Here is a 25,484-nt window from a genome sequence, read left to right as displayed (position 1 = left end):
ATATATTTTAAAGTGACAACTTTGTTATCCAGCAACCAGAACAAAACCAGAATAATAAAATGATATAAATATAAGTCCCTACATGATTCCATATTGAAATGCCACCAGAGAGCAAAATTTCTTGCATAATTATGGCAGGGAAACTCTCTTTACAAAGCACTCACAAGAGCATGTCTTATTTTTGCACAGTTCTTATGCCTGGGGCAGCCCTCTGCAGGGATAGAGACACTGTCCCTGCAGGTTGGGAACTGTGATAACAGGCTGGGGCTCCCTGTCTGCAAAAGAGGCTCTTCATAAAGGCTCATTGCCAGGGGCAATGAAAGAGTAGTCCAGCACTGCCCAGTCAAGGGAGCATAGCCTTAGTAGCTGTGGCCTTGGTGAGGGCCACTGCCATCCAGGTGCACAAATGGCCAGAACCACTTCTCTTTCTTCCTCTACATTTCTGTCCAATTTTCCTGGTGCTTTGCTTTCCCTGTCTACATGTCCCACACACTGTCTGTCTGTCGGTCTGTCTTTAAACCTATTTCTGCACCCCCTCCCGCATGCGCGTGCACACACGCACACACACACTCCTGTCCCCCCTTTCGCCTGTCTCTTGGCGCTGGCCCTTTCATCTTCTCCCTCGGGGATTCGAGATGTCGCTGCAGGAAGTGCTTGTCGGCCGAGGCAGCAGCAGCAGAGCCCTGTGGCTTTGACAAACCTCATTTAATTGGGAGGAAGCCAGGAGAATTTGAAAGAACTGAAACATCCACGAAACTCCTTTTATCAGGCATAATTTAAACTCTGCATGGAAAAACCCCTATATGTATAAAGAAAAGTCAACTTCCCTCCTGCTGGGAGCTCTCCTCGTCTCCCCCCCCAGTGCAGGCAGGCTCCTGCAAGATTCCATCTTTTCATTTTTCTAAAAGTGTCAAAGTAGATTTGGGTTCTGCAGCTGGGTGAACAGAGAAGGAATACAGATTGGTTTTTCCCTTATACCCGAACGTGCACATAGAGAGAAAGACAGATAGACAGACAGATACACACACACACACACACACACACACAGAACAGAGTTCCTGTGTTGGCTTTGCTTTCTCTGTCCAGGAAGAGACAAAACCCAAATTACTAATAACACATTAGTTTGAACAGTGATTGCTTCTTCCTAATAATGCTTCATCAGGCAAACAAAATGTGGTGCTCAGAAAACTTTGAAGATCCCCAGCAATTCTCAGTTTGTAGTAATAGATCCTGGAGGAGGACTGATGGGGGAAGTATCTTCAGGAGGTGAGAGGTCAGTGTGTGTGTGTGTGTGTGTGTGTGCGCGCACACGCTTGTGCCCAAGCGAGAATACTTGTGTCAAGTGGCAGCTAGAAGTCTCAAGCCTGACAGAAGAAAGCTAAGACAGTCAGATCTAGGGGCTCAGACTGGGGAGAAGGACTGGATGGGAGTGGGGGAGTGGGTGGGAGTGGGGTTGGAACCAGGAAGGGAGAATTGTAGCTCTGCCTGGAATGTCTTTTATTCCACCCATATGCCAAACTCTGTGCCTCCTCCCGCCTTCCAAATTCCACTCCAAATTCACCTCCAGTTTAATCCATCTCACTTGAGTTATTCCTGTGCTTCTACGGAACGGCCTTTAGCGCTCACATATTCTCTGAACATCTGCAGCTAATGCTGCACAGACGTTACTTGTTTAGATATGATTTGTGCTAATATGTACAAGGGTGCCCTGTTTCCTCTTCCTCACCCTCTTTTCCTCCCACTCTGTAGGATCCTTAAGGTCAGCAACGAGCCTCTTTTTTCCTCTCAATTTTTATAGCACTTAATATGTTCTTGACACTTAACGGCAGCTTAATAAATACTGATGACTGATTCTTCTTACAGGGTTAAGTAAGACATTAACCCCAGTTAGATGATTACAGTTATTTCTTGAGATCCTAAGTGACTCACTTGAATAATTAAATATCTCAAGAAGTCCCAAATGAAAAGCTTTGGGCTGTTGCAGAACAATGTCTTAGAAGCAGTGGAGCCGAGCATTTGCAAAGCTTGGAAACTGGTTAGACCATATCTATGCCCCTTGGGCAGTAGCCCCACTCCCACCACCCCCCTCCTGTCACCCTACCTCACCTTACCCCAGTACCCTCTTCCCAGTCTGAGCCCATCTGCCTTCCTTCTTAGCTTTCTACTCTCCAGCTTAGGACTTCTATAAACTGCTTTCAAATGAACACTGGATATTTTCAAAGAAACCCCACCTAAGGACAGTTCCCCCCCAAATAGCTCAGGCCATGACCGCACTGCCCACATCCTCCACGTAGCCCTTCCTGGCCACATTCTGAGAAACATGAGGAGACTCAGCCACATGATCCCTCAGCAGATTTCAGATTTGGGAGATAACTGGAGGCCAGGCACAAAGCTGATTTCTGGATAACTTGTCCCTTCAGCTTCCTGCCTGAGAAGACACTCCCTTCTCCCTGTTGTCCCACCCCAGTGCTTCCTTTGGCTGCATCAGATTACCAATCAAGAAAGGCCCAGCTCTCCTCTCATGACATATCCATGTACCTATCATCTTACTCCCTATGGGAAAAAAGGAGGTTGTTAGAAACTTTGGTTTTGCTTCTCCTGGCAGATGCAAGCTAAAGCAAACAACTCAGAAGTAACTCTCATCTCATTTGATTTCAAAGTACAAGTGTGTAGATGGGAAATATTTGGATCATTGCAAGGAGGGCTGTGTCCCCTCCACCCACGAGTGCTCCTGAGGCTCAGAGACTCTCATGCAAACTCAGGCAAGATGGGGGCCCCATCTTGTGCCTCCCAGGCAAAAGCATCACTAAGCTCACTTAAAAGTTGCAAATTCTATGATTTTCCAGTGCTCAGAGAAAGTAATTGGATTCCAAAACCTAAATGTGTACACACACACACATACACACACGCACACACACTCACCATCAGGAAGCTGGTGCAGTTGAGATGGTAGGTCACTGAAATATCCGTGAACCAGTGCTTCCTGGGCGGAGACTCGGTCTCTAGGAAAGCCTTTCAGCATTTGAGATGCCAGGTCTTCAGCTTCAGGAACCCTGCCCAACCTGGAAAAGTAGGAGAGAAAAATATAGCATCTGCAAAGGCCTTCCCTCTGAAAGATAAAGGGGAGGGGGTAGTAAAGGGAAGGAGATAGCTAGAAGAATCCTTCAAATAAAAATTTCTTGAGATTACCAAAGTTGATGGCAAGTGGAAAAATATCCCCCAAGCTGAAACTCTTACTTGTCATGTTACCAAGACATAGGCAAAAATCTCAGCATCCTATCATTCAGCTCTCTCTGCCTGCCACAGAATCTCTGGGCATCGTGTGTATATAAAGGACACAGAATTGCAATTATAGAAGCAGAAATATATAATTAAGGAGTCTTCTTTGAGGGACAAGGTAGTCCCCACCAAGCAGAAAAGCCTGATAGGAAATTTGCTCTAGGTTCTGGGATCCAATTCTGATTCTGTAAACAAAAAATCCAAGAGAGGGAGCAAAGATAGAGGTGACATTGGAGGGGGAAGCTTGGGTGGAAAATAACCTAACAGTGTTTCTGCAACTCAGCTCCTGAGATTATTATCTAAAACTCTACAAGTCTCCCTACTCTGCTATTGGAAAGTAGAATGTTCCTATTTGGTATGATTTGACAAGTATAATTTTGGGTCTGGGAATGCTCAAAAATTTTCCCATTTAGAGGCCTCCCTGGTTGCTCAGGTGGTTGAGCGCAGTGCTGTGATGCTGTCCGCAGCCTCTGCAGTGCTGGCTTGATCCCGGCCGGCCAGGAAGATACCACACAGCACGGGAGACCTCTCCTATCTTGCCCGCTGCTCCCCTCAGCAGTGTATTTCAGTCAGTCTGCCTGTTCTGCTCCCCGCTCTGTCTCTGGTGAATCCTCTCACTGTCCCGCACATCTGGCCTTTACCCCGGTTCTTGTAAGTATGAATAAATAAATCTTAAAAAAAAAATTCCCATTTAAATGAAAGGCAATAGGGTTCTATTTTGGGGTTGAAAGGGAAACCTATACCCTAAATTATAGTAAGGGTAACTCTTCAAGTTGACCTTATATTGACTTATAAGCTTGGAGCTGAGCAAACCCATTCATTTAGCAGCTACTATATGCCAGCAGGTGAGTGGCTTGGGATATCAGGTAAGATTTCCTTCTGGCAGCTATCTACTAAGGGAGTTACACATTAATCAAATAATCATACAAATGCATAATATCACTGTGAAGGAAAAGGTCCAGATATCTGACTTAGAGGAGGTGGTTCTGGGTGGTTTTCCTAAGGAAGAGACATGTAAGCTAAGAGTTGAGGAACTGGGGCAGGGAAGGGTAAGGATTCCAGGCAGAGAGATGTGGTGCTCATATAGACCCTAGAGTGGGAGGGAGAAGGGTGATTTTAATGAAGGGGAGAAAGGCCAGTGACTGGCCTGTGACAAAGGGGAGAAAGACCAGATATGAAGTTGAGGAGGGCAAAAGGCGCTGATCCTGTAGGCTTTGTGGGTCTTCATGTATCCTATTTCCTTATAATGTTTGAAAGTCTTTGCTAACCTAGTCCCAATCATTTAAGAATACTTATCTCTAGAGCTTATAGACAGGTTTACAAGTGGAAAGCCACCAGGGAGATGGCTGTGCAGATCCTGGGGGCAATTAACCACAGGACTGATGATGTCGGACATTTAGAATTAAGTTGCATGGCCATGCAAATTGCCAATTAAGCAAAACTAGATGGGTTTACTTAATGTGGCATACATGTGCCAACCTGAAGCAACAAAGGAGAGCTTTCCTTTCCCTCTCCAGGTGCAGTGAAATTGGAAGTCCTGGTCCAGACTTGTAATTTGCCTAATTTTGCCTAAGATTTACATAAGAAACTTCCAGATATCTGATTCCCAGGACATGAAAGTGTTTCTACAGATAACTTTGCCCTCAAACTCAGAAGAAATTGCTTCACAGACATATTAGAGAGAGACGAAAATTGCAAATTCCCTATCCTTGCGAATTTCCAAGCCAGTTAGGAGGGAAGGAAAGCTGGGGTGGAGGCCTGTTCAGTGGTTTGTGGCCTGAAGAAGGGCTGGTGGGTACTTTCTTCATCTGGGGTGCCCTGCCCTGGCACAGGTTTTCAGGGTCAATGAAATGGAGGGTTAGAGTGAGAAAGCTAATATAAATTGCTAGGCTGAAAGGAGATTAGAGAAAATCTCATAAAAAATTTTAGCTGGTCCATCTTGCTAGAGTGAAGGGGTAGAATGTGTGCTAAAATTGGGGTCTGAACCCACTCTATGAACTTCCGGGAACGGGTGGGTGATGGTGGGGGAACAATGCATCTATAGGTTTCCATCACCACACTCATCCCCATCAGTGATTTGTTCTCTCTGCACAGTCCTATACATTAGCCCACAACAGTAGAATTGTTCTAGAATTACTCTGTAGGAGCAGCTTATGAGTTGCGATCTGATTGAATAAGGAAGGCTAGGGAACCTGTTTTGAATTTGTGATAGCATAGCTGTGTGCTGCTTTTACTTCACTGCGTTTGTGTCAGTGTCTGGGAAAGTTAAGAAAGGCTGATGGAGCCAGCAGGATAGGTTGGTAGAGACACTTAGAAGAACAAACCATTTTTACCAGGCAAGTCAAAGAAAGGAGATTAGGTCCTGATGGGGGATGTGAAGACTTCTTTTCTAGGGCTTTCCTATATAATATTGGTGCAATACTACTAACTAAGTTACAGGCTTTATTCAATTATCATTGTTTCTTTTTTCCTCCCAATAATGACCCCTTTGTTGTTCTAGGAGAGTACTTTTTTAAAATGCTGTCAGCTTAGGATGTGGTAAAGCAGACCTGATAGTATATTCAAAAATAGGATGAAATAACATGAGACACGGTTCTATAATTTTCCCACCAATCTAAAATGTGAGTGTGACCTTATTGGGCCCATGTGAATCAGGTTACCATCAAACCCCAGGGAAGGCCCTGAGGTGCATTTACAGCCTGAGCACAGCCCTCCGTACCTCTGCAGACATCGTGTAGAAGAACCAGTGTAGAAAGCTCAGCGACTTGACTCAACTGACAAAACCACAGAGATCTGTATACCAAGTCTGGTAAGCTCCACCACTTACTTAGCTTGATGACTTTGGTCAAGTTACTTGACTTCTTTGAGCCTCTGTTTTCTCTTCTTTGAAATGGGAATGATATTTGTGAGGCTTAAATGGAATCATATATGCAGCTAGGCGCACAGCAAACATCCCAGCTAACGTCAGTCCTTTTTCAAGGACAAAGCCCTCCCCAGAGCCAGGAACTTGCTCCTGTGACTATCTGGGCCAGAGCTATCCAGTAGAACTTTCCGTGGTGATGGAAATATTCCATCTCTCAGCTGCTCAACGTGATAGCCACTAGTGCCACATGGCTATTGAGTCCTGAAATGCAACTAGTGGAACTAGGCAATTGAATTTTACATTTGATTTTGATTAATTTAAACTTAAATGGGCACATGTGGCGAGTAGCTACTGGCAAGCAGCTACTGACTCCTTGCTCTGATGGTCTGAGCAGAGAGAAGCTAGAAATCTGAGCCAACGTATTGCTGGGAGCAAGGCAATGGGCAGAGGCAGTGAGTATTGTGTGGCCAGAAAAGCCAAAGTGGTCTTCAAGCCAAAACAAATCTAAAATATCGCTCAGCTCGAAGGAGGAAGGGCGGGTAGGACAATAGCAGGAGGTTGGTGTCACTTTCTTCTGCCATGTGACAAGTGCCAACAGCAGCAGCACAGAGGACCAAGGTGGTCTGCAGGTTTGGAGTTACCATTTAATTTGGACGTCAGCGATGGAATGAAAGAAAGCCATAGGGCAGCGCTGAAATCCAAGTATCTCTAGGTAGAGGAGCCTGACTATGCTGGCGGGAGCAAGAGTGCTCATCTTGAACAAAATGATAAATAGCAGTGCCCTGGAACCTGTCTCCAAAACAACGGGGAGTTTCAGGTGATACAGGGCGTTTGAAAATAAGAGCGGAGTGTGCAGATATCCCGGGGAGACCCGTCCCTCCCAGTGAAAGATCCTCCGGTAGTTCGCAGCTTTGTGTTCCGACCTATTTTACTCTTTGTACTCTGGTACGCAGTCCACATGGAAGAGAGGCTTTTTAAAGCATATGAACAGTAAGTGTGTGGAAATCAAACAAAATTTGGTTAGGTTAAACTCTACCACATTTTCAGGGAAGAACAAGGATCAAATGTTCAGTTAGGATCTTGGCGGGTGAAACTCTTTCCCTTCTCCCCACCTGCGAGAGTGTGTTTTTCTTTGACATTTGAGCTCGTTTCCCCTGTCTCTGATGTTTTCCTCACTGCCCTTTTTGCCTCCTCACTGAAGCAAAAAGAACAGAGCCTCAGCTAATTACTCTCAGATCAAATAATACTGGTTATTGTAATTGGTCATTGTCCGAAAACACTGAGTTCTTCTTAGCCCTGAGGTTGCCTGGCACGGCTTAGTTAGCTAACCATTCCCGGAATGTCTCTATTATCTGTTTTACTTTGCAAAAGAAACTAGGGATTTGTTGAAAGCTAGTAATAAAAGTCTGCCCTGGTCTGAGAAGAGACTGCGTAGAGAGGGCCTGGGAAAGCATGACCTCCATGAATCAAGCTGCCCCCACTCCAATAGCCACTCAATGATGTTATTTGGTTTCTCTGTGTCAGAGAATAATAAACCCACTAGGTTTTCTTGCAGGCCAACACTCCCTCGTTCTCAGGGCCTCGGGCATGGTTGAGGGGGCACAAAACAATTTTAATGACCAAACTCACTGAAAGTAAAATGGTTCATAGAGAAAAACTAACAGATGCACAGGTGACTGGCTCTCTCAGATGCATCTTCCAGGGGCTAATGTGCAGTGGACTGAAGTCTAGGAGAGTGATCCTCCATCCCTGCTGAAAGATAAACTTTGCAAGGTGGGGCACTTACCTGTTCCAGACATTCTGAAGGCTTTGAGGTTTAGGCAGTAGAAACCATTCTGGAAAGCATGCACAGAAATGTCAAAAAAACAAAACAAAACAAAAAAAATCTTAAAATCTTGTGGCCAAAAGTATTAGTAAAATTCTAAATGCTCTTCTTGGCTTTGGGCAAGAGAAGATTAAGGTATCAGGTAAGCAAACTATATTTCTAAGCTCTCCGAATTTTTATGATTTTATGGAAGGTCACTCTTATGGGTTAAATTGTGTCCCCATAAATTCACACATTGAAGTCCTAACTCAAGTACCTCAGAATGCAACATTATTTGGAAATAGGGCTGTTGCAGACACACTGTTAAGATGAGGCCTTTAGTGTGGGCCTAGTGCAATATGACTGGTGCCCTCATAAAAAGGGAAGATTTGGACATGGAGCTAGATATACCCAGGGAAGAGGCCATGAAGAGACACAAGGGGAAGGCAGCCATCCACAGGCCAAGGAGAGAGGCCTGTGGCAGGTCCTTCCTCCAGAACCCTCAGAAAGAAGCCATCTTGCCAGCACCTCAGTGTCAGAGCTAGCCTCCAGAACTGTGAGACAATAAATTTCTGTGCTTTAAGCCACCCAGTGTGTGGTACTTTGTTATGACAGCCCCAGCAAACTAATACAGTCACAATATTCAGTAAAGTCAACAAACATTTATTTAACATCTGTGTGCAGAGCATGTACTAAGGGCTGGGGAGAACACAAAAGAAATCAAAAGAAACCTCCCCACCCTGGCCGAGCTTACAATTCATTTGAGAGAACAAAGCACACATGCATGAAAAGTCACATGACAAACGAGGGAGCCGTCTCAGAGTCTCAAAAGTGGTTAAAAGTAACAGGGCTGATTTTATATGTCACTTGTGGTAAAAATGGAAGCAAATCCTGGCTTCAAGAATCCAAACTGTATTCAAAATGTAAGATAATAAAATTTGTAATTTTCTTTGGAACACTTTATAACATTGATAACATTTACTACACATATACACATGTTTCTGTTATTCTTGGTAATGATACTGCTTAACCCAAAATATAACCACCAGAATCGGAGACACTTCTCTCATTCATTCATGAAGTATTAACTGAATGCTTCCTCTGGGTAAGGGCCATCAGAGGAGCTGCAGAGGATATATATAAGCTGACACTCCGTATCCAATTCCTCTATTTCCCACTCAAAATTGAGAAAAGAGTATTTCAACTCTCGTTTAAAATGTTTCTACCTCATACTATTCTGGGGCTGGAAATGTAATTGTTTTGGTTTTAGAAGATTTCTTCCAACTCCTGTAGGAATGGAATACGCCAAGACTGTCTATCCAACAAAAAATTTAATCATAGCTGCTCAAAAAATGATTTTAACAATACTGACCTATGTGTCTGTATGTGAATATCGAGACCTAGAAGACCACCTGCCAGATATTGAGAGTGGTTACAGGGGCTTACCCTTTTCACTTCTATGCTTATTTTCTTAACTGTATTTTCTTTAATAAAGAGCACATTGTTTTATAACTTCAAAAGTAAGTTCAATAAAAAATGGAATTTACGGTGCTACGGGTTGTAGAGTAAAAGGAGTTATCAAAAGAAAGCGATTTAAGTTGTTTTCAAGGTCAGATGCAATCAGATGTGAATCACTCTGCTGGTGTTCTATAGTCCTAGGTGGGCACTAAGGGAAGTGATTGTATATGCAGATTATTTACTCTCTGCTCAGATGATTGGGCCTAAATTCAAATAACCGGTAAAGATAAGAATATCTGGCATTTGTTTAGTATGTGTATTTCTGAACCATTTTCTGCTGCCTATTTATGGTTCTTTCCTACCCAAAGTTAAAATGTTTGCTCATTCAGTCCTATTCCGATTGCCAATCAACACAACAAAATCCACTCAAGTCTCTTCCATGTTATTTTTCTGTTCTTTAAGCTCTATGTGTTGGGCTGTTTTTGTTTTTTTTTGTTTGTTTGTTTTTGGTCTTCAGTATATTGATAATATTTCTCAGTTCAGTGTTGTTCTTGTGGAACATGGGTGTGGAAGTAGCTGAATTAGGGTTTGAGCACTGAACCTAGGGCTCAGTCTGCTGCTTCGGGTTCTCTGACCTTGGGCAAGACATCTTAACTGAGGACAACCTGTTTCCCTAACTCAAGTTAGAATTCATACTTGTCTCACAAAGACAAAGTGACTCATTGAATCTTTTGATTCACTGAGATAATGTATGTGAAGTGCCTGCCTTGGAGCAAAAAATAAAAACAAAAACAAACCCCTATTTGCTTCTCTTTCCTTTGAAAAGTGATGGGCAGTGTCAAAGGTGTGTGGTTAGGAGAGTTCTGAACCCACACAAAGCCACTTCCCAGCTGTGCCACCAAAGGGAGCAACTTAAACTCTCTGGGTCTCCGTTTTCTCATGCACAGACAGGGAATACCTGGTTCCCTCTACACAGAGTTGGCGTGAGAGTTAGGATAGTAAGTATAATACAAGTGTGTCCTCAATTTTGCCCCTTTCTACCTCTCTCTCTTGCTTGATGAACACTGCTTTTCTCTCTCTTCTTTTCTCTCAGTTCTTCCTGCCTCATTTTTCCCCTTGAAAGCCTTCGATGACTTGCTTTCTCACTCTGCTGAAATTCTAACTTGTTCCAAGCTGCACTTCTTACCAGCCTGACTTGAGTTTGAGTCCTCAGCGTGGGCCAGAGGCCTGTCTCTTAGTTGTTGGTGTAGTAACGTGAACACAAAATGTCCATTTGCCACTTATGAGTTCTGGGATGTCCTTTGTGCCATTTATGAGTTCTGGGATGTGGAGGGAAATTACTTAACCTCTCTGGTTAAGTCAATTTAGAAGTCCCCAAATCTGTAAAATGGGAATAAATTTCCAGTTAACTGAAAGGATTAGATAAGATTGAGCACTTGGCATGTGTAGGGGCTCAATAAATGTCAGTCTTACTCCTTTTTCTCTTCTTGCTTTACCCATCATTGTGGAGGGGTAGCTTGGTCTAACATGGTGGTTCTCAAGCCAAGCTGCACATGAACATCATGTGGGACAGTTTTGAAAAAGGAAGCCGTGGCTCCACCCCCCTGGAGTCTGATTCAATGAGCCCGGGGAGTCTGTTGTGTTATTACTGACTTTAATAGTCTCCAGATGTTTCTAGTGTGGCACTGAACGAGGCAGAGGACCCTGGTCTAGCAAAACAGGCAGGTCTACCACTCACCAGCTACTTCCACACGCTAGTCTCAGGCTCATTTCCTCAAGTGAGCTTATTGTGAGAATTCAATTAATCAATGGATATAAAAATTGCAAAACATAGTGTCTGACGCATACTTAATATGTTTTTCCAGGATGTGAAAATGGAAGCATGACAAGGGAAAGATCAGTTCTCATAAATTCTATCAGTAAAAGGTGATCATCTCATGGTCTTGCCTCTTCTGTAGTCACCTTGTAGTCCCTTGTGGTCCCACATCTTACCTACACTGTGCCTATCTCTCCTCCCACATCGATGTTGCAGTTATGTTAGCTGAGAGAGAAGGATCGATGTGTCCACGATCCATCACATTGCTTTTCTATAGTAGAGCCAAAGCCCAGGGCCTTTTTGTGACCTCCCCGCTCCCTGTCCTACTCTTACAGAGATAACCTGGTGCTGAAGGACCTTATCTCTCTTCCATTGATTTTTCCCGTAGTTAAACTCTTAGAGATCAATGAAAGAAGGGCCCACAAACAGGCATTTACACAGAACCATTTTGAGAGTCCGTTTCTTTTGCTGCAAATATCTCTAAAAATAATAGGTCTAGAAGTAGCTCATTGCCCTTCTCCTTCCAAAGATGATGGAATATTTTTCTCCATTTCCTTTCTGCTGTTCTCATTTTAGAAGTTCTCATTTGAGTTCAACTGTAATCTGACATAGGAGAAGCAAAGTAAGTTGCAAAAGGCAAGTAGAAAAGCTGATCATTTTAATTTCCCAACTAAATGGACTAAAGTTAAAAAACAGGGAAGAACTATCGCTAACCATAGTCAAATAAATAATGAAAATGCTCATTTCATAGCTGATTCAAGTATGGTAACATTAGTCTATAAGAGTTGTTGGTGGTTTGATAAAACCAGGCACTTTCTGAGCCTAAGCTCAAGGTAAAACATTTTCTAGTTACTAGAGTGTTGCCACACTCACCCTAAGGTTATCTCATAGTGCAGTCTACTGAACTACTCCTTTGGAATTTCCTGAACACAATACATTCTTGAGATACCATATATTTAAATAGTTGATAATGTTGTTAGCCCTGTTCCACTATCTCAAGCAGTAACTTTAAAACTGCATTGCAAAAATCTGTCGCGCTTCATCTCCACCCAAATACACATACTCAGGCTGATGGGTAAATGATTTAATCAAGTTCTTTATGCCACTAGCCTCTGTCGCTATCACCTGCAGCCCTGATGGTGGTAATGCAAAAGGCGCTTGGGAGCATGGGTGCGGGGCACTCATGCCTGATTGTGGGTGTGGGCATGTGTAAGCGTGCACACCTGAGACTAGAGGCCAGGGCTGTAAGGGTGGCATCACTCAGATGGACAATAGCTGCGAGAGGATGAGCAGTATGACTATAGAAGAGGCAAGACCATGAGATGATGCCAGAGAGACCCAGAGAAAGAGCACAGAGATTCATGGGGTTTTGGTGGGGTCTCAGCTGCCTGCCTCCCAACCTCCCAGCCCCTCACCCTCCTACCTGGCCCATGCTTGCCTCTCTGCCTGCTATGCTTGTGTACCTGGTTCCCTGAGACCTGTAAAATCCACCGAGGGCTCCAGAACTCTCCTTCATCAATCTGCCTGAATGATAGTGAACCTGCCTGGTGCTTGTTTGCACAACAAAGGCCTTCACAGCAACTTGCTTCTCTCTCCCTCAGGTGGCTAGTTGGCTTAAAGCTTCATTAGTCTTTGGCTCAAGGAGTCCAAGCTTGGCTCTTTTAGGGCTTTTCCAAGTAGGTTGTAGGATCCTGTTTGGGCATCATCATCAGGATGCTGAAAGCTAGTGTTCTTACCAAGGGTGCTCCTTGGCATTTGAGCCTGAACTCTACCTCGTATTTGTGACTTGTCATTTTTCTAACTCTGCATTGAAACCTATGAATTCTAAGAAAATATCCCATCATCTGAAGCCTGTTCTTAAGGAAATGGACTTTGCATTGGAAGGGGAGATCAGGTCCTGCTCCCGGTGGGTGGATGGAGAAGGTGGAGGGAATGGGCATAATCCTGGGGGCAGTGCCATGTTTAATGTCTGCCCACACCTACAAGTGAAGTTTGAGCTGTGGCATGATCACGCTGTTTGGAGTATATAGTATTTCATGATACATCAGTAAACATTTACTGCTGCCCTGCAGTCTCAGTAAGTGCTGAAGGGACACCACCTGCAGCCAGGTGTTCAGAACTAGGAGTGCACATACCTGGAGCTTGGTCTCCCCCGGCTTGCTTCTGATCAAATGACTTCTATGGCATTATGATGACTATTATCTCCTAGTCATCTCCAGCCTTTCTGACTGTAAATTCTCTGCTTCCAAAGACCCCTCACCCTTTCCTGAACCTTCGATATTTTCAGGACTGAGGGTTCCACATGCCCTTTTATTTCTCTACACACTTGGAATTTTACAAACCACCAGAAGCAGATGACTTCTTCCAATTTTGTATTTCTAGATTGGACTCGTGTAATCACAGGCTTCTATTTCCATTTTTTTTTTTTGGTATATCTCCATTTTTTATATCTCCATTTGGGATCTCCCAAGGAAATCACAAACCTCAAATTGTTCAAGCCTAGTACTACAGCTTTCCTCACCAATCTGTTCCTTCCCCCCTTTTATTGCCTGTGCCAGTGAACGGTGCTATCATTCTCTCACCTACTGGAGATAAGTTTCTTCTTCACAACTTAAATCCACTGAGTTACAGTCTCTCTTTGATGCTACCTCCTAGATGCTTTTTGTATTTGTCCCGCCATTCCTTATCCACTGCCACTGCTCAAGCTGTGACTTCCTATTTGTTTTTTCTAGAATTGAGAAGACTAGAGTGTTGCTAAATCGTTTCTAGTTTTCACCACCACCAATGCAATTTCATATGTAGTTTTCCAAACATTTTTTTTTTTTAAGTTTAAACACTGCCATATCACTTCTCTGCTAAAAATCATCCAATGCCTTCTCTTTGCTTATTGGTTAAAGTCCAAATTCTTAGGCTAATGACAAAGCACTTTCCAGTCTGGGTCCCATTTACTCCTCCAGATTAAATTCCAGCAATGGCCCACCACAAGCCAACATTCTTGCTTCCCTGAGCAATTGACCTGCTTGGTATATTACCAAATAAACCTACTTTCCTGTTCCTCTGTGCAAAGTTCCTTTGTCTCAAATGTCCTTCCCCTCTTACTCACCTAAAATGGGTGACTAGGTCCACTTAGTCATCTTTGAAACCCAGTTTGTGTCTCTTTCTCTCAGATAGTACCATAAATCCCTCAGACAAATGAAAGGGGCCTTTTTCCTAGTGTCCCTACAGGTCCCCAGGGGATGCTGAAATAATAATATGCATGTTGTATTATTCATTTGCTTCCTCCTCTAAACTATATGCCTTGAGGCAGATATCAATGTCTTATTTATTTTTGACTCAGTCCCTAGCAGTCAATAAATATTTGTTGAGTGAAAGTAAAATTGATATGTGGATGCAAAATTAAAATGAAATAAAATTTACTAAACCTTATTTTTAAAGTGTAAATGTAACTTAAGAGAGCCCACTCATGTTTCCTGCTCTGTAGAGATTGATGAGACAAGCCACTGGCCATGAGTGGAGCAGGAGCTTCTGATTTGAGGAAGTATCGTGATATGTGGAACCTTAAGGCCCTTTCTCTTGAACTGGGAAGGAACATAGCAGGGTTTTACTTAAAATTATTTTTTTTTAAACCTGCTTTCACTCATTTGCAATCTTTCCTAATTGTAACTTCTTTAAGGTCGCGTAGTCTCCCGCCATAAAAACTAATAACTGCCATCAAATAATTAGAGTGAGAAAACTAAAAGTAACTGTAGAAACCAGAAGAAACTATTAATGAAGATCAAAGTGGCCTGTGTATCTAAATGAAATTCATTGACTGATTTGGGGGACGGGTTAATAAAGATGTTAATAGTAACTCCCCAGGAGCTTCGGCAGCCCTGCATTAGTCCAACAATAACGAGCCTGATAAAGATTTGTACAGTCCCTGACACTGGTGGCTTCATTAGCTGGAGTGAGTGAGGGCTGCTGGAGTCCAAGGGTAGGGAGTCCACTCACTTTACATTCCAGAAGGATGCCATTAAGCTCATAGATTCTAAAAACAAGTCTGGACAGAGGACATAATCACCTGGAAACAAACTTGGAAAAGTGATATTAGTTCATCTCTAGTTCAGAGCATTGTTTTATTGCCAGATCATTCTATTTGTCTGTTGATATTTGGGAGGTAATGTGGAACACTGTGAGGAGCACCACCTTGGAGTCCAATATGTCTTGTTATTCTGGGTCACTTAATGACGAGGAGACTCTAGGAAAGACATACCTTCCTATACTCAGCTCTCATCTATAAAGCAGGGATGACAACATTGCCTTGATCTGACAGGGTTTTTGTGAATCAAAGTACAATAATGTATGTAAAATACATGTAAAATCACTGTTAGTGCTCAATAAACAGGGATGATTACCAGGAACAAGGTGAATAATAGCATATGAACTTTCTTGTGAAAGCAGTCAGAATAAGAATTATTCAAGTCCTAGATGATGCAACTGGAACTAGAACCCAGATTTCTCTAACTCCTGATCATTGATTTCATTTAACAAATATTTGCTGACTATTACGTGCCAGTTTGGGGGCACATATAAGATACCAGACATACTAGAAGTGGTCAGGTTTGCCTTGTAAAAATCCTTAGCACCCTTTTCCCTATACTGTGCTTTGGGTGAAGCAAATAATGATAACACTAATGCTGCCTACAATTAGCTGCTCTTATGTAGCATGTAGATAAAATAGAGTGGGAACTAACTTTTGTTGGTACTAAAAGTTAGGTACTTTATGTGATGATGGAGTTAACCAGACTAATTGTGGTAATCACTTCATAATACATATATCCATCAAATCTTTATGTTGTATACATACAACTAACAAGATGTTATAATCCTATCTCAAAACATTAGGTACCATGGCAGATGCAATCCAATAATTTCATTTATTTCTCAGAACAACTCTGCAATATGAGACAGAGGAACTCAGCACAGTTAACAGAAGGTGATCAAGGGTTAGCTATATGGATTGACCCATCTCCAATCTAGAAAATGCCTATGTGTGGACCTGTTAGAAAACCTCTTTTTTCCATCAGTGTAAAATGGACTCTGGCAGGCAGTAGTAAGGATTGGCAATATGCTGTCTTGTGCGTGGAACAAAAGGGACACTTAGCATGATAGGATTTCTCCCATTTTGCAGGTCAGGGAACAAGGAAATAAGTAACTTTCTCAAGTGCCTCCAGGTAGACAAGGAGGAGCTTGGAGCTGCCATTCCATGGAAGAGTTGATGCCCATAGTCAAAACTCTCAGATCACTATCTCTCTCCTTGGTTCAGCCTACTGAATAACTCCTTCAGTTAATAGGTCATGAGACTGAGCAGATACTGATATAGATCTTACAGTGTGTTCACAGCAAACACACAAACACGTGCTCAGAAGCTTAAAGCACAAAGCATGGGAATTCTACATCTACCCAATAGGGACAAGGATCATTTCAGATTTTAATCATCATCTGTCCCATAGTGGTGTCAGATGAAGTGAATTCTTGCACTGGATTTCAGATCAAGATAAAACCTTCCAAGACTATGGCTAAATTGCTGTAATAAAGTGAGGTCTGGTGTCAGTTTTCTATCCCCGTTATTTCTTGCTTCCACCTGGTGGTCAAAAGTTGAAAAAACAGGAGTGCTGAAAATAACTGGGCATCAGCAGGATCCATTCGACTATCGTTTATAGTACATCTGATTCTGGGTCCCTGCAGGGCTTTTAGTACCGCTTTCCTGCCTTTTGATTTCCACTACGTTCCTCCAGTGGAAATCTTTCCATGTTAGTATTCTTTCCTGGGGCTGAAAGAACCAGGATAATCCCGGATGCTTCCCTGCAGCTGAGCTCATGTCACAAATCAGGCATGATTTTCAGCACATATTTCTTTAAAAGTTTGAAGGCCTCTGTGGACTCTATTCCCTTCTCAATGGGAACAAGCATCAAAGAGACAGGAATAAAATGCTTTACACGCACATCAGGAACTAATTGCCAATTTGGCAAATGCATTGACTAATGTCATGCGCTGTTATTTCTAAATCCTCTCCTGTCCTTGACCCCCAGTATCTAGATGTAAACTTGGAACCATTAGTGGAGAAGGATAAAGTCTTCTGGTGCCTCAAATGGAATCGAGAGGGATTTAAACTCAGTGCTTTTGAGTGTTGTGAAATGAACCCAGCAGTACATTAATGCTAGGATTTGAGCTCACACAGCATGAGCGCTTTCAAAAACCGTGTTTAAGGAAGCAAACAGAGCCATGACAGACCCTTTCAGTGGAGCAAAAGGAGCTGGATGAAACAATCAATGACACATTAAAAACCACAACGGGGCTATAATCATGTGGGCAGAAAAAAAAGTTTTTCTTTATCACAGGATCTTTGCATTTAATGAGATGGTGACTGAACAACCTCCGAGGAGTAAGGCTTCCATTTACTTTAGCTGAGAAATGTCTAAATATTTAGTTGATTCTCTTAAAAGTCCTACATGGTTCTGTTGCAGACTGGTCTCCAAGGTATGCTCTTATTAGCTCTGTATTTTGCTTGGAAAATCTATTTAAGGGGAATTGGAAAAGTAAAGTCAGAAAATATTACTATTGAAAGCATGAAAGTTGACTTTTTTCCCCTTGAAAAGTTAACTATTTTTAACATTCTCCAAATACTTAATTTAAGAGCAACACATTGGCAGTTAATACTTTGTATTAATTGATTCTAAACATACTTCTTCTATACCTTATTGGTTTCAGTTGGACCCAAAGGGTTTGAGGCACAACAGGGGGGATGCTAATAAGGCCAAAGGAACTTTACATAAATGTCTACCCTTTAAATTCACACGACTGCCTCATATTAGCAGATTGTAGCCAAGCCCAATATCTAATTTCTCTAAGCTTCTGGGATCCTCTATGGCACAAACCCAGCATATCCCAGATGGGGTATCAGTTGGGGCTTTCATCTTTTTAGACTTTCTGATAGTAGAATCTCCTCAGCATGCTGTCCTTTATTATTGCTTCTTGTGGACTTTTATTAAGGATCACCAAAATTTCTCCCCTCCCCCTCTTCAGGAGGCCAGCACAGTCCCCGCCAGTTTGATTAATGTGTCTTAGCTAATTGTGTGAAAGATGGCAGGCCTTTAGCAAGTGTGACCAGTTTATTGTTCAGCCAATCACAGGCGCCTCAGTTAGCATGTGAAAAGGGGGTGTGTTGTTGGGGGAGGGTTAGTGTTCGGCGGCTGAGTCAAAGAAGGAGCATTTTGGGGGGTCACAGAGCAACACCCACTTCTTTGAGGGGATGTTACTATGCTCTACTAAACCTGTAAACCTCTTACTCAAAGCACTTTTTTTCTCCTCCCTCTTTTTTCAAGGAGATCTTTTTTTCCCATGGTGCAAGCAGGCAAGACACTGGCTACTCTGCAGATGGAGTTCACGTTCCAGGGTTTTTAATATTTCACTTTTATATTTCTGTTAGAGAATGATCCTGCTGAGAGTCTGGGAATCCGTGCTCGTCAGAACCTCCTCACTGACACTTGGATATATTGCTCTGAAAGCTATCCCAGGAGAAAAGATTAAACAAAAAAAAAAAAAAAAAAAAAAAAGAGCTCTTACTTTTCAAAGCCTACTTCTCAATCTACCCACATCAAAATAAGACAACTGGCCCTTTGAAGTGGAGGACACAGAGCTCTCAGTCAGCTTGCTTAAAATGGGAGGTAGGATGGGAAGGAAGGAGGAAAGGAAGGAAGGAAGGAGGAAAGGAAGGAAGGAAGAAGGAAGGAAGGAAGTCAATTGTCTCTAAAATTATATCTCTCTCTTACCTTGCCCAGATTTAATCAGGCACAAGACTTTGATGCCTAGAAAATCTATAACCCTACTTATCAGGGCCCCAAGAAAACAGGTAACTGATCAGAAAAATCTGTCCAGCTGGGTAAACACCAGGTGTTTTGTTTTGTTTTTTTAAACTGGTATAAACACAAAATGTCTTCCCAGATATTGTCCAGACAGAGCTTGGAAATGACAGTGTGGACAGTGATGGACACTGGATTGTTCTGTCAAGTTCTTTTTTTAAAATATATTTTTTAAGATTTATTTATTTATTTTTTAAAGATTTATTTATTCATGCATACAAGACCTGGGGTACAGGCCAGAGAGATGCGGAGGGTAAGAGGATTTACCAGAGACAGAATGGGGAACAGAACAGGCAGAATGACTGAAATACACTGCTAAGGGGTGCAGCAGGTGAGACAGGAGAGGTCTGCCTCACCATGTGGGTTGCTCCCTGGCCGGCCAGGAATGAAACTTGTGCTGCAGTGGCTGTGGATTGCTTCATAGTGTGGTGCTTAACCCCCTGCGCCACCAGGGAGGCCAGACTTATTTATTTATACAAGAACTGGGGTACAGGTCAGAGGCACGGGAGGGTAAGAGAATTTGCCAGAGAGTGGGGAGCAGAACAGGCAGACGGACCGAAGACACAGCTGAGGGGAGCAGCAGGTGAGGCAGGAGAGGTCTGCCGCACCATGTGGGTTTCTCCCTGGCCGGCCGGGAATCGAACCTGTGCTGTAGAGGCTGCGGACAGCTTCACAGCGCTGCACTCAACCCCCTGTGCCACCGTGGAGGCCCTGTTCTGCCAAGATCTGAGCTCTCCTGCTCCTTCATAACCCCGATACCAGCTGAATTCAAAGTTAGGGAATCTTACTACTGCTTAGAATGAAAAGAAAAGGAAGGGAAATCTCAGCCAGGATGGTGTTAACAGTCTCTCTGTGACATTTTTCTGGCTCCCACCCTCTCTCCTATTCCCTTAATCACTGGTGTTCATGTGTGTGGAAGCAGCAGCAGCTCAGGGTTGAGGGTGGGAGTGCGGGTAGCTCAAAGGGACTTCTTGATTCACGTAAGGGGATGTCCATGGAATACAAATGTGAGTGACCCTTTTAAAATATAGTCCTTATGACTGCTTTATTACTAGCACTGACTCCATGACCAAAATATGCTGGACTTTAAGTTTTACAAATATGGGATTAGACATCTTGGCCGTAACTTATGGTTATGACTCCCTTCCACAAGCGGTCTGGCCCACCGCTGCATTCTGCCCAGCTCCTTGGGAGTGGGGCTCACAAGTGAGTGTGCCAGTAGAAAGAGCTGGTGAAAGAGGGGATGAATCAATACAAACCCAATCTCAGGGACTCAAGAATGTAGTGCAGACCCAACACATAATACAGCACCTGATAGGTAGTAGGAGCTTGACAACTTTTACTAATTTGAGTTAAATCTTTACTAGAAAAACAATGCAAAGTAAGATTCTTATTGATGTTGGGCCTGGAGAATTCTCTTCATAAATAAAAAATTGCACATCACTTTGCAGCAACAGCAAAATGAAAATGCAATGTATTTCTTGCTGTTTTATTGGAACTCAGTTATGTTATTTCATACAGAATTTGTTAGGGAGGCATTTTGGCCACATTTTTATCATTCCTGTTCTCATCAAGGCATTCTGTATTAAGGATCTCTGTTTATTGCCTGAACCAATCTGAAACCCAAATGTTTGAAGTTTGAGGGACATACATGGTTATCATAGCAGCTTTGTGTTGACATCATCCACATTGTTTTCTACAACCAACCTGTGACCCTAAAGTTCTGCTTGTGGCAATGGTAGGAAGCTGAGAGATCCCATTTTCACCTGGAGAGGAGAATGGGTAGGAAGAGGTATAGACAGGTGGAAAAAGGAGAGAAACAAATTCTCCTAGAAACCAAAGCAACTGGAGATAGAGCCTATTGCAGGCTGGACCATGGCCTCCATAAGACAATGTTCTTTTTTCTACCTCAGAACAAAAAAGGAAATATCCCAAGCCTTATGGCTGGAGAGGCATTTTTCTCAGGTGCTAAACTGTAGCAAAAATAGTTAGAAATCGCAAACTACTTGTAAGTCACCCTAAGGCCATTTAGCAATGCACATGAGACTTCACAAAGCAGACCTAACTTTACAGTTCATCTTTGACGTGCTGTAGGGTTTCCATAGCCCAGTCAACTCAGGGTGCCTGAGAGACCCTTACATGTAGTTGGTTTTCCCTCCCAATTTTGAGGACTAAATGATATACATCACTGCATATGTTTAAGGCAACACAGCACGGTGGTTTGACTTACATGTACTGTGAAATGATGACCACAACCGGTTCAACTAACAGCCATCTTTCCATACAGACTCAATAAAAAGGGAACGGAAAAAAGGAAAAACAAATTCTCCTTGTCATGAGAATTATCAGCATTTACTCTCTAACTTGACAACTTTCCTATATATCATCCAGCGATCATGTTGTACATGTTGTACAAACTGCAAGTTTCTACCTTTTGACCACTTTCCTTTAATTCCCCCTCTCCATACTTTCTATCTTTGATAATCAAAGGCTGGTCATTTTTCTGTAAATAGCTGAGTAAAAGTATTAGATGCTGGAGAAAAGAAGACAAAGAACTAGCCTTCTATGTCTTTTGTTTTCCTCTTTAATCTTTTAAATCTTCCTACAGAGTCTCCTTTCAAGAAACCCTTCCTGGAATAGTTTATACAAGTTACAAATAACAATTTGGGGAAAAGCTGTTTTTAGTAATGTGACGACACAAGGAGATAAAGACTGGAAGGTGTGACTTGGGTCACATTCACCCTAATTTTGTCCTTATCTCTACATACCAACCTCTCCTTTAATCCTGCCAGCAAGAGTATAGTTTTGGAATGGCCATCACCTGGTTCTCCAGCCTCCACTGTGGTCTTTTACCCTGAAGCTCACTGCTTACCTCCTCCCTTGTCTTCACATTCTGGAAGTGACTATGAGGTAATCTGAGCCCACCCCCCCCCCCCCCAACCACACACACACACACAGCCATGGGACCATTTCTCAGAGACTTTCCCCAGGGACAACACTTGCAGTACTTCTAAAATCCAACACTAGGAGTCAGTTCTAGGGACCAAATGTGTGACAGAAAATAACCAGGTGTCAGGTATAGAGGCAATGGATGGATTCTTCACTAATGGAGAGATGTCTTACTTGGCTGGTCCTAGGCTTAAGGAGCATCTACTTCCTTTCTGTTGTATTAGCTCTTTTTGTGCTTTATGGACACAATAACCTAGCAAATCAGTGCAATGGTAGTCATCTTTGAAACTAATAGTTATTTTAAATTCTTACTCAGCTGGCTACTTGTGTTTTATAGAGTGGGGGTGCTGATCTAACCTCAACTACTAGCTCAGTATCCTCCTTATACAAGGGTTGCTCAAGGAGAAATGAATCTAAAAAGCTGTCCAGGTCTATAATCACTGTTGAGTCAATAATAAAACAAGGACATACTGTTTTGTGGCCAAGCTCTCACACTTCTAATTCTCAGAGCATTAAGAAGTTCAGATCAACATTACCTGGATTGTAGTTAGGCAGCTTAGAAACCCCAGGCCAAGTGTCCTCAGTAGGGACTCCCAACACCTATATAAAGAGAAGAGAGACAAAGAAAGATGAGGGGGTGGGACACAGGGTAGATGGAACAGATATGGAGACATAAAGACCGATCAGGGAGGCATAAGGGAGAGTTAGGTGTATGACATGTAGACCAGCTGATATATACAAGAAACTTAGGTTTTTCCAACATTTATAATTTCATGGGAAGAAAGCTGTAGTATATTCCTATGGGCCTGTGATGGTTAATTTTATGTTAACTAGACTGGGCTAAGGGATGTGTCATTCCTGTGAATCTGTGAGTTGTTTTCTGGAAGAAATGAACGCTTAAGTTGGTAGGCTGAGTAAAGTGATTCACCCTTATCAATGTGGATGAGCATAATCCAATCTGTTAAGGGCCCAAGTAGAACAAAAAAGCAAAGGAAGGGCAAAATCTCTCTTCTTTCCTTTTGAGCTGGGACATTTATCTTCTCCTGCCCTTGGACATCATTGGTCCTGGTTTTCAGGCCTTCAAGACTCTAGGGCTTACACCAGTGGCCCCCTCAGTTCTCAGGCCTTTAGCCTCAGATTGCATTATACCACCAGTTCTTGCAGGTGGCAAATCTCACCTTCTACAATTGCATAAGCCAACTGTGATAATATTATAAATTTCCTTCTATAAATCTGTATATATCCTACTGGTTCTGTTTCTCTGGAGAACCCTGATGCACACAGGTCTTAAACCTGTGTCTTCACTAATTCACTAGTTATTCTGAGGCAGATCAAAGCCTTACTTAAAGTCATATTCTTATCAATGAAAATCTATTGCATGGTCACCATGTAGGGAGTTGGGGCTATAAAGAGACACAATTTACCCTTGTCAGTTTAAATTATGCCTCAGTAAGGACATTCCAATGTTCCCTGAGGTGCTCAAATTAAAAAGGATTTAAACACTGACCTTTAGGCAGTAGAATGTTGGCTAAAAAATGATCCCAAATCTAACTTGTTTTTTTCTACCAACTTCTTGTTTTCTCTGTGGCTTAACAGAGAAATACGGTATGTAAGTTTTAACTGGGGGATTGTAATAGTAATATCACTTGAAAAAGAGCTCATTCTTTTGAGGAATATCAAATTGAAGCCCTAATTTTTAATTAACATGAAAACAAAAATCTCAGAGTATAAAATCAAAGCATCATATCTCAATATAAATCTTTTTAAGAAGAAGTTCTCATACAAATTCATGTGCAAAATGCTGAATATAGATGACAGCCCAACTGTTATGGCAGGAAATCAATTGACTGATAATAATCATTCAGGAATTCAGAATCTTAATATCTGCCAGCTTACTGACTAGAACTCTGGCTGAGAAGTATACTCTGTAGTGCCTGTTAGCTTGTCCTCAAACAAAAGACACTCAAGTGCTATTTTCTCTCATATAATAAAAAAATCACCCACCCAGTAAAAACTTCTTTCTTTGATCCATTCCCTAAACAAACTGAAAAGCTGCTGAGAGGATTATAGGCTTTTCCTATCAGCCACCCTGAGCCTACGGGAACACTAAGGATCCTAGAATCCATTTTGAAAAACCAACTGGACTAATTCTTCTTTTGTCGAAGAAGTCCACAGGACGGGAAGCTAATTCTTCTTTTTTAACCTACCGTCTTATGTATTTGCACAGATGTGCATGTAAACAAGTGGGTGTGATTCACATGTACCTATACATCTTCTGTGGGCTGCCAAAACACAATGAGAAGAAAGTAAAGATAACAAGGAGAAAACAATAAAGGAAATAATGGCTACATCCATATTTTCTTTAAGGTGAAAGTTACTAGGATTGTTGGCTATTTTGTCTTATGTTTAATTAAGACCAGTAAAATGGACACCAAAAAATTCTGAAACATTGTCCTAAAAGGTTTAAGATGTTAAAAGTTCAAACAAAAATTCAATATCCTTTATTTAGAAATTTGATGCTCAGTTTCTATTTGAAAGTTATTGAATTCTTTTTCACTTGAGAAAATTACTAAAGCTCCACTTCACTGTCTGGGAAACTGAAAACCAAAAATTGTTGATTTACTCTCTCCCTGAAGGCTCTTAAAAGGCAGCTAGCGAGTGCTATGTTTGAAACCACAGTGAGCTGCAGGGGCTGTTTATCTGCCTTTCTTGGAATGGAAACTTTAAGGCATTTTGATTAATGGATTTAAAGTCTGCATAGTTTATTTCATTCTGATTTTAGAAGTGCATCTGGGATTATTTGTTAAAAACATTCATTGAGAAGATTAGAGTTCTAAAAAATGGGTCCGAAAGCGGTGACAACTGTTCAGATGTGAACACACACACACACACACAGAGTTGAGAAAGATGGTGAAATAAAGATGCAGCACTTTTCATTATGTCTTACTTCCTGAAAGTGAGATCTCAGGATAAATGTAGAGGAAAGTTGTGGTTAGAAGTTGAGAGAAGTAGGATGGACCCACTGCTTTCAAAGAAGCAATTCCTACATCAATATTGTAGAACCCAAAATAGCTTTACTATTTTCACTTGGGTAGCCTATGTTTAGTAAGACACAAATTCAGGAGCTATTTGTAATTTTTAAAGTGCTTGAGATGTAGTCATATACAAGACAGAGTAGATGTGCGTTACTGAATGGGATGACTGTCACTTTGTCCCCAGAGCGTGGAACTGCACATGTGATAACAAAACTATGGTCTCTACCTGATTGGACAGGACCAAGGGAAATGAGGTTTAATAAATATGAGCTCCTGGCACTCATCAGCTATAGCTAAGCAATATGAAACTTACTTCTTTGATCAGTACATATTGAAAGTTAGATTGAATTATGCAAATTGATAACTCATGGGCAGGGGA

General features: G+C 42.1%; 1 protein-coding gene across 4 annotated transcripts in view; it reads right to left on the bottom strand.

Annotated features, from left to right (window-relative positions):
• The window catches only part of CDK15 (cyclin dependent kinase 15), a gene marked incomplete at its 5' end in the record, with an annotated part of 81,203 nt that overhangs the window by 7,679 nt on the left and 48,040 nt on the right, over nt 1-25,484 (bottom strand). For all 4 annotated transcript variants that reach the window (XM_084230557.1, XM_084230560.1, XM_084230558.1 and 1 more), the window contains 3 exons: nt 2,923-3,062; nt 7,929-7,977; nt 22,607-22,670. In XM_084230557.1, the coding sequence (XP_084086683.1) occupies nt 2,923-3,062; nt 7,929-7,977; nt 22,607-22,670 (253 nt within the window). The remainder of the gene's footprint in view (nt 1-2,922; nt 3,063-7,928; nt 7,978-22,606; nt 22,671-25,484) is intronic.

Source organism: Talpa europaea (genome assembly GCF_964194135.1).
Source record: "Talpa europaea genome assembly, chromosome: 1".
NCBI lineage: Eukaryota > Metazoa > Chordata > Mammalia > Eulipotyphla > Talpidae > Talpa > Talpa europaea.
The sequence above is the reverse complement of the archived record's forward strand: the minus strand, read 5'-3'. Positions and strand labels throughout refer to the sequence as shown.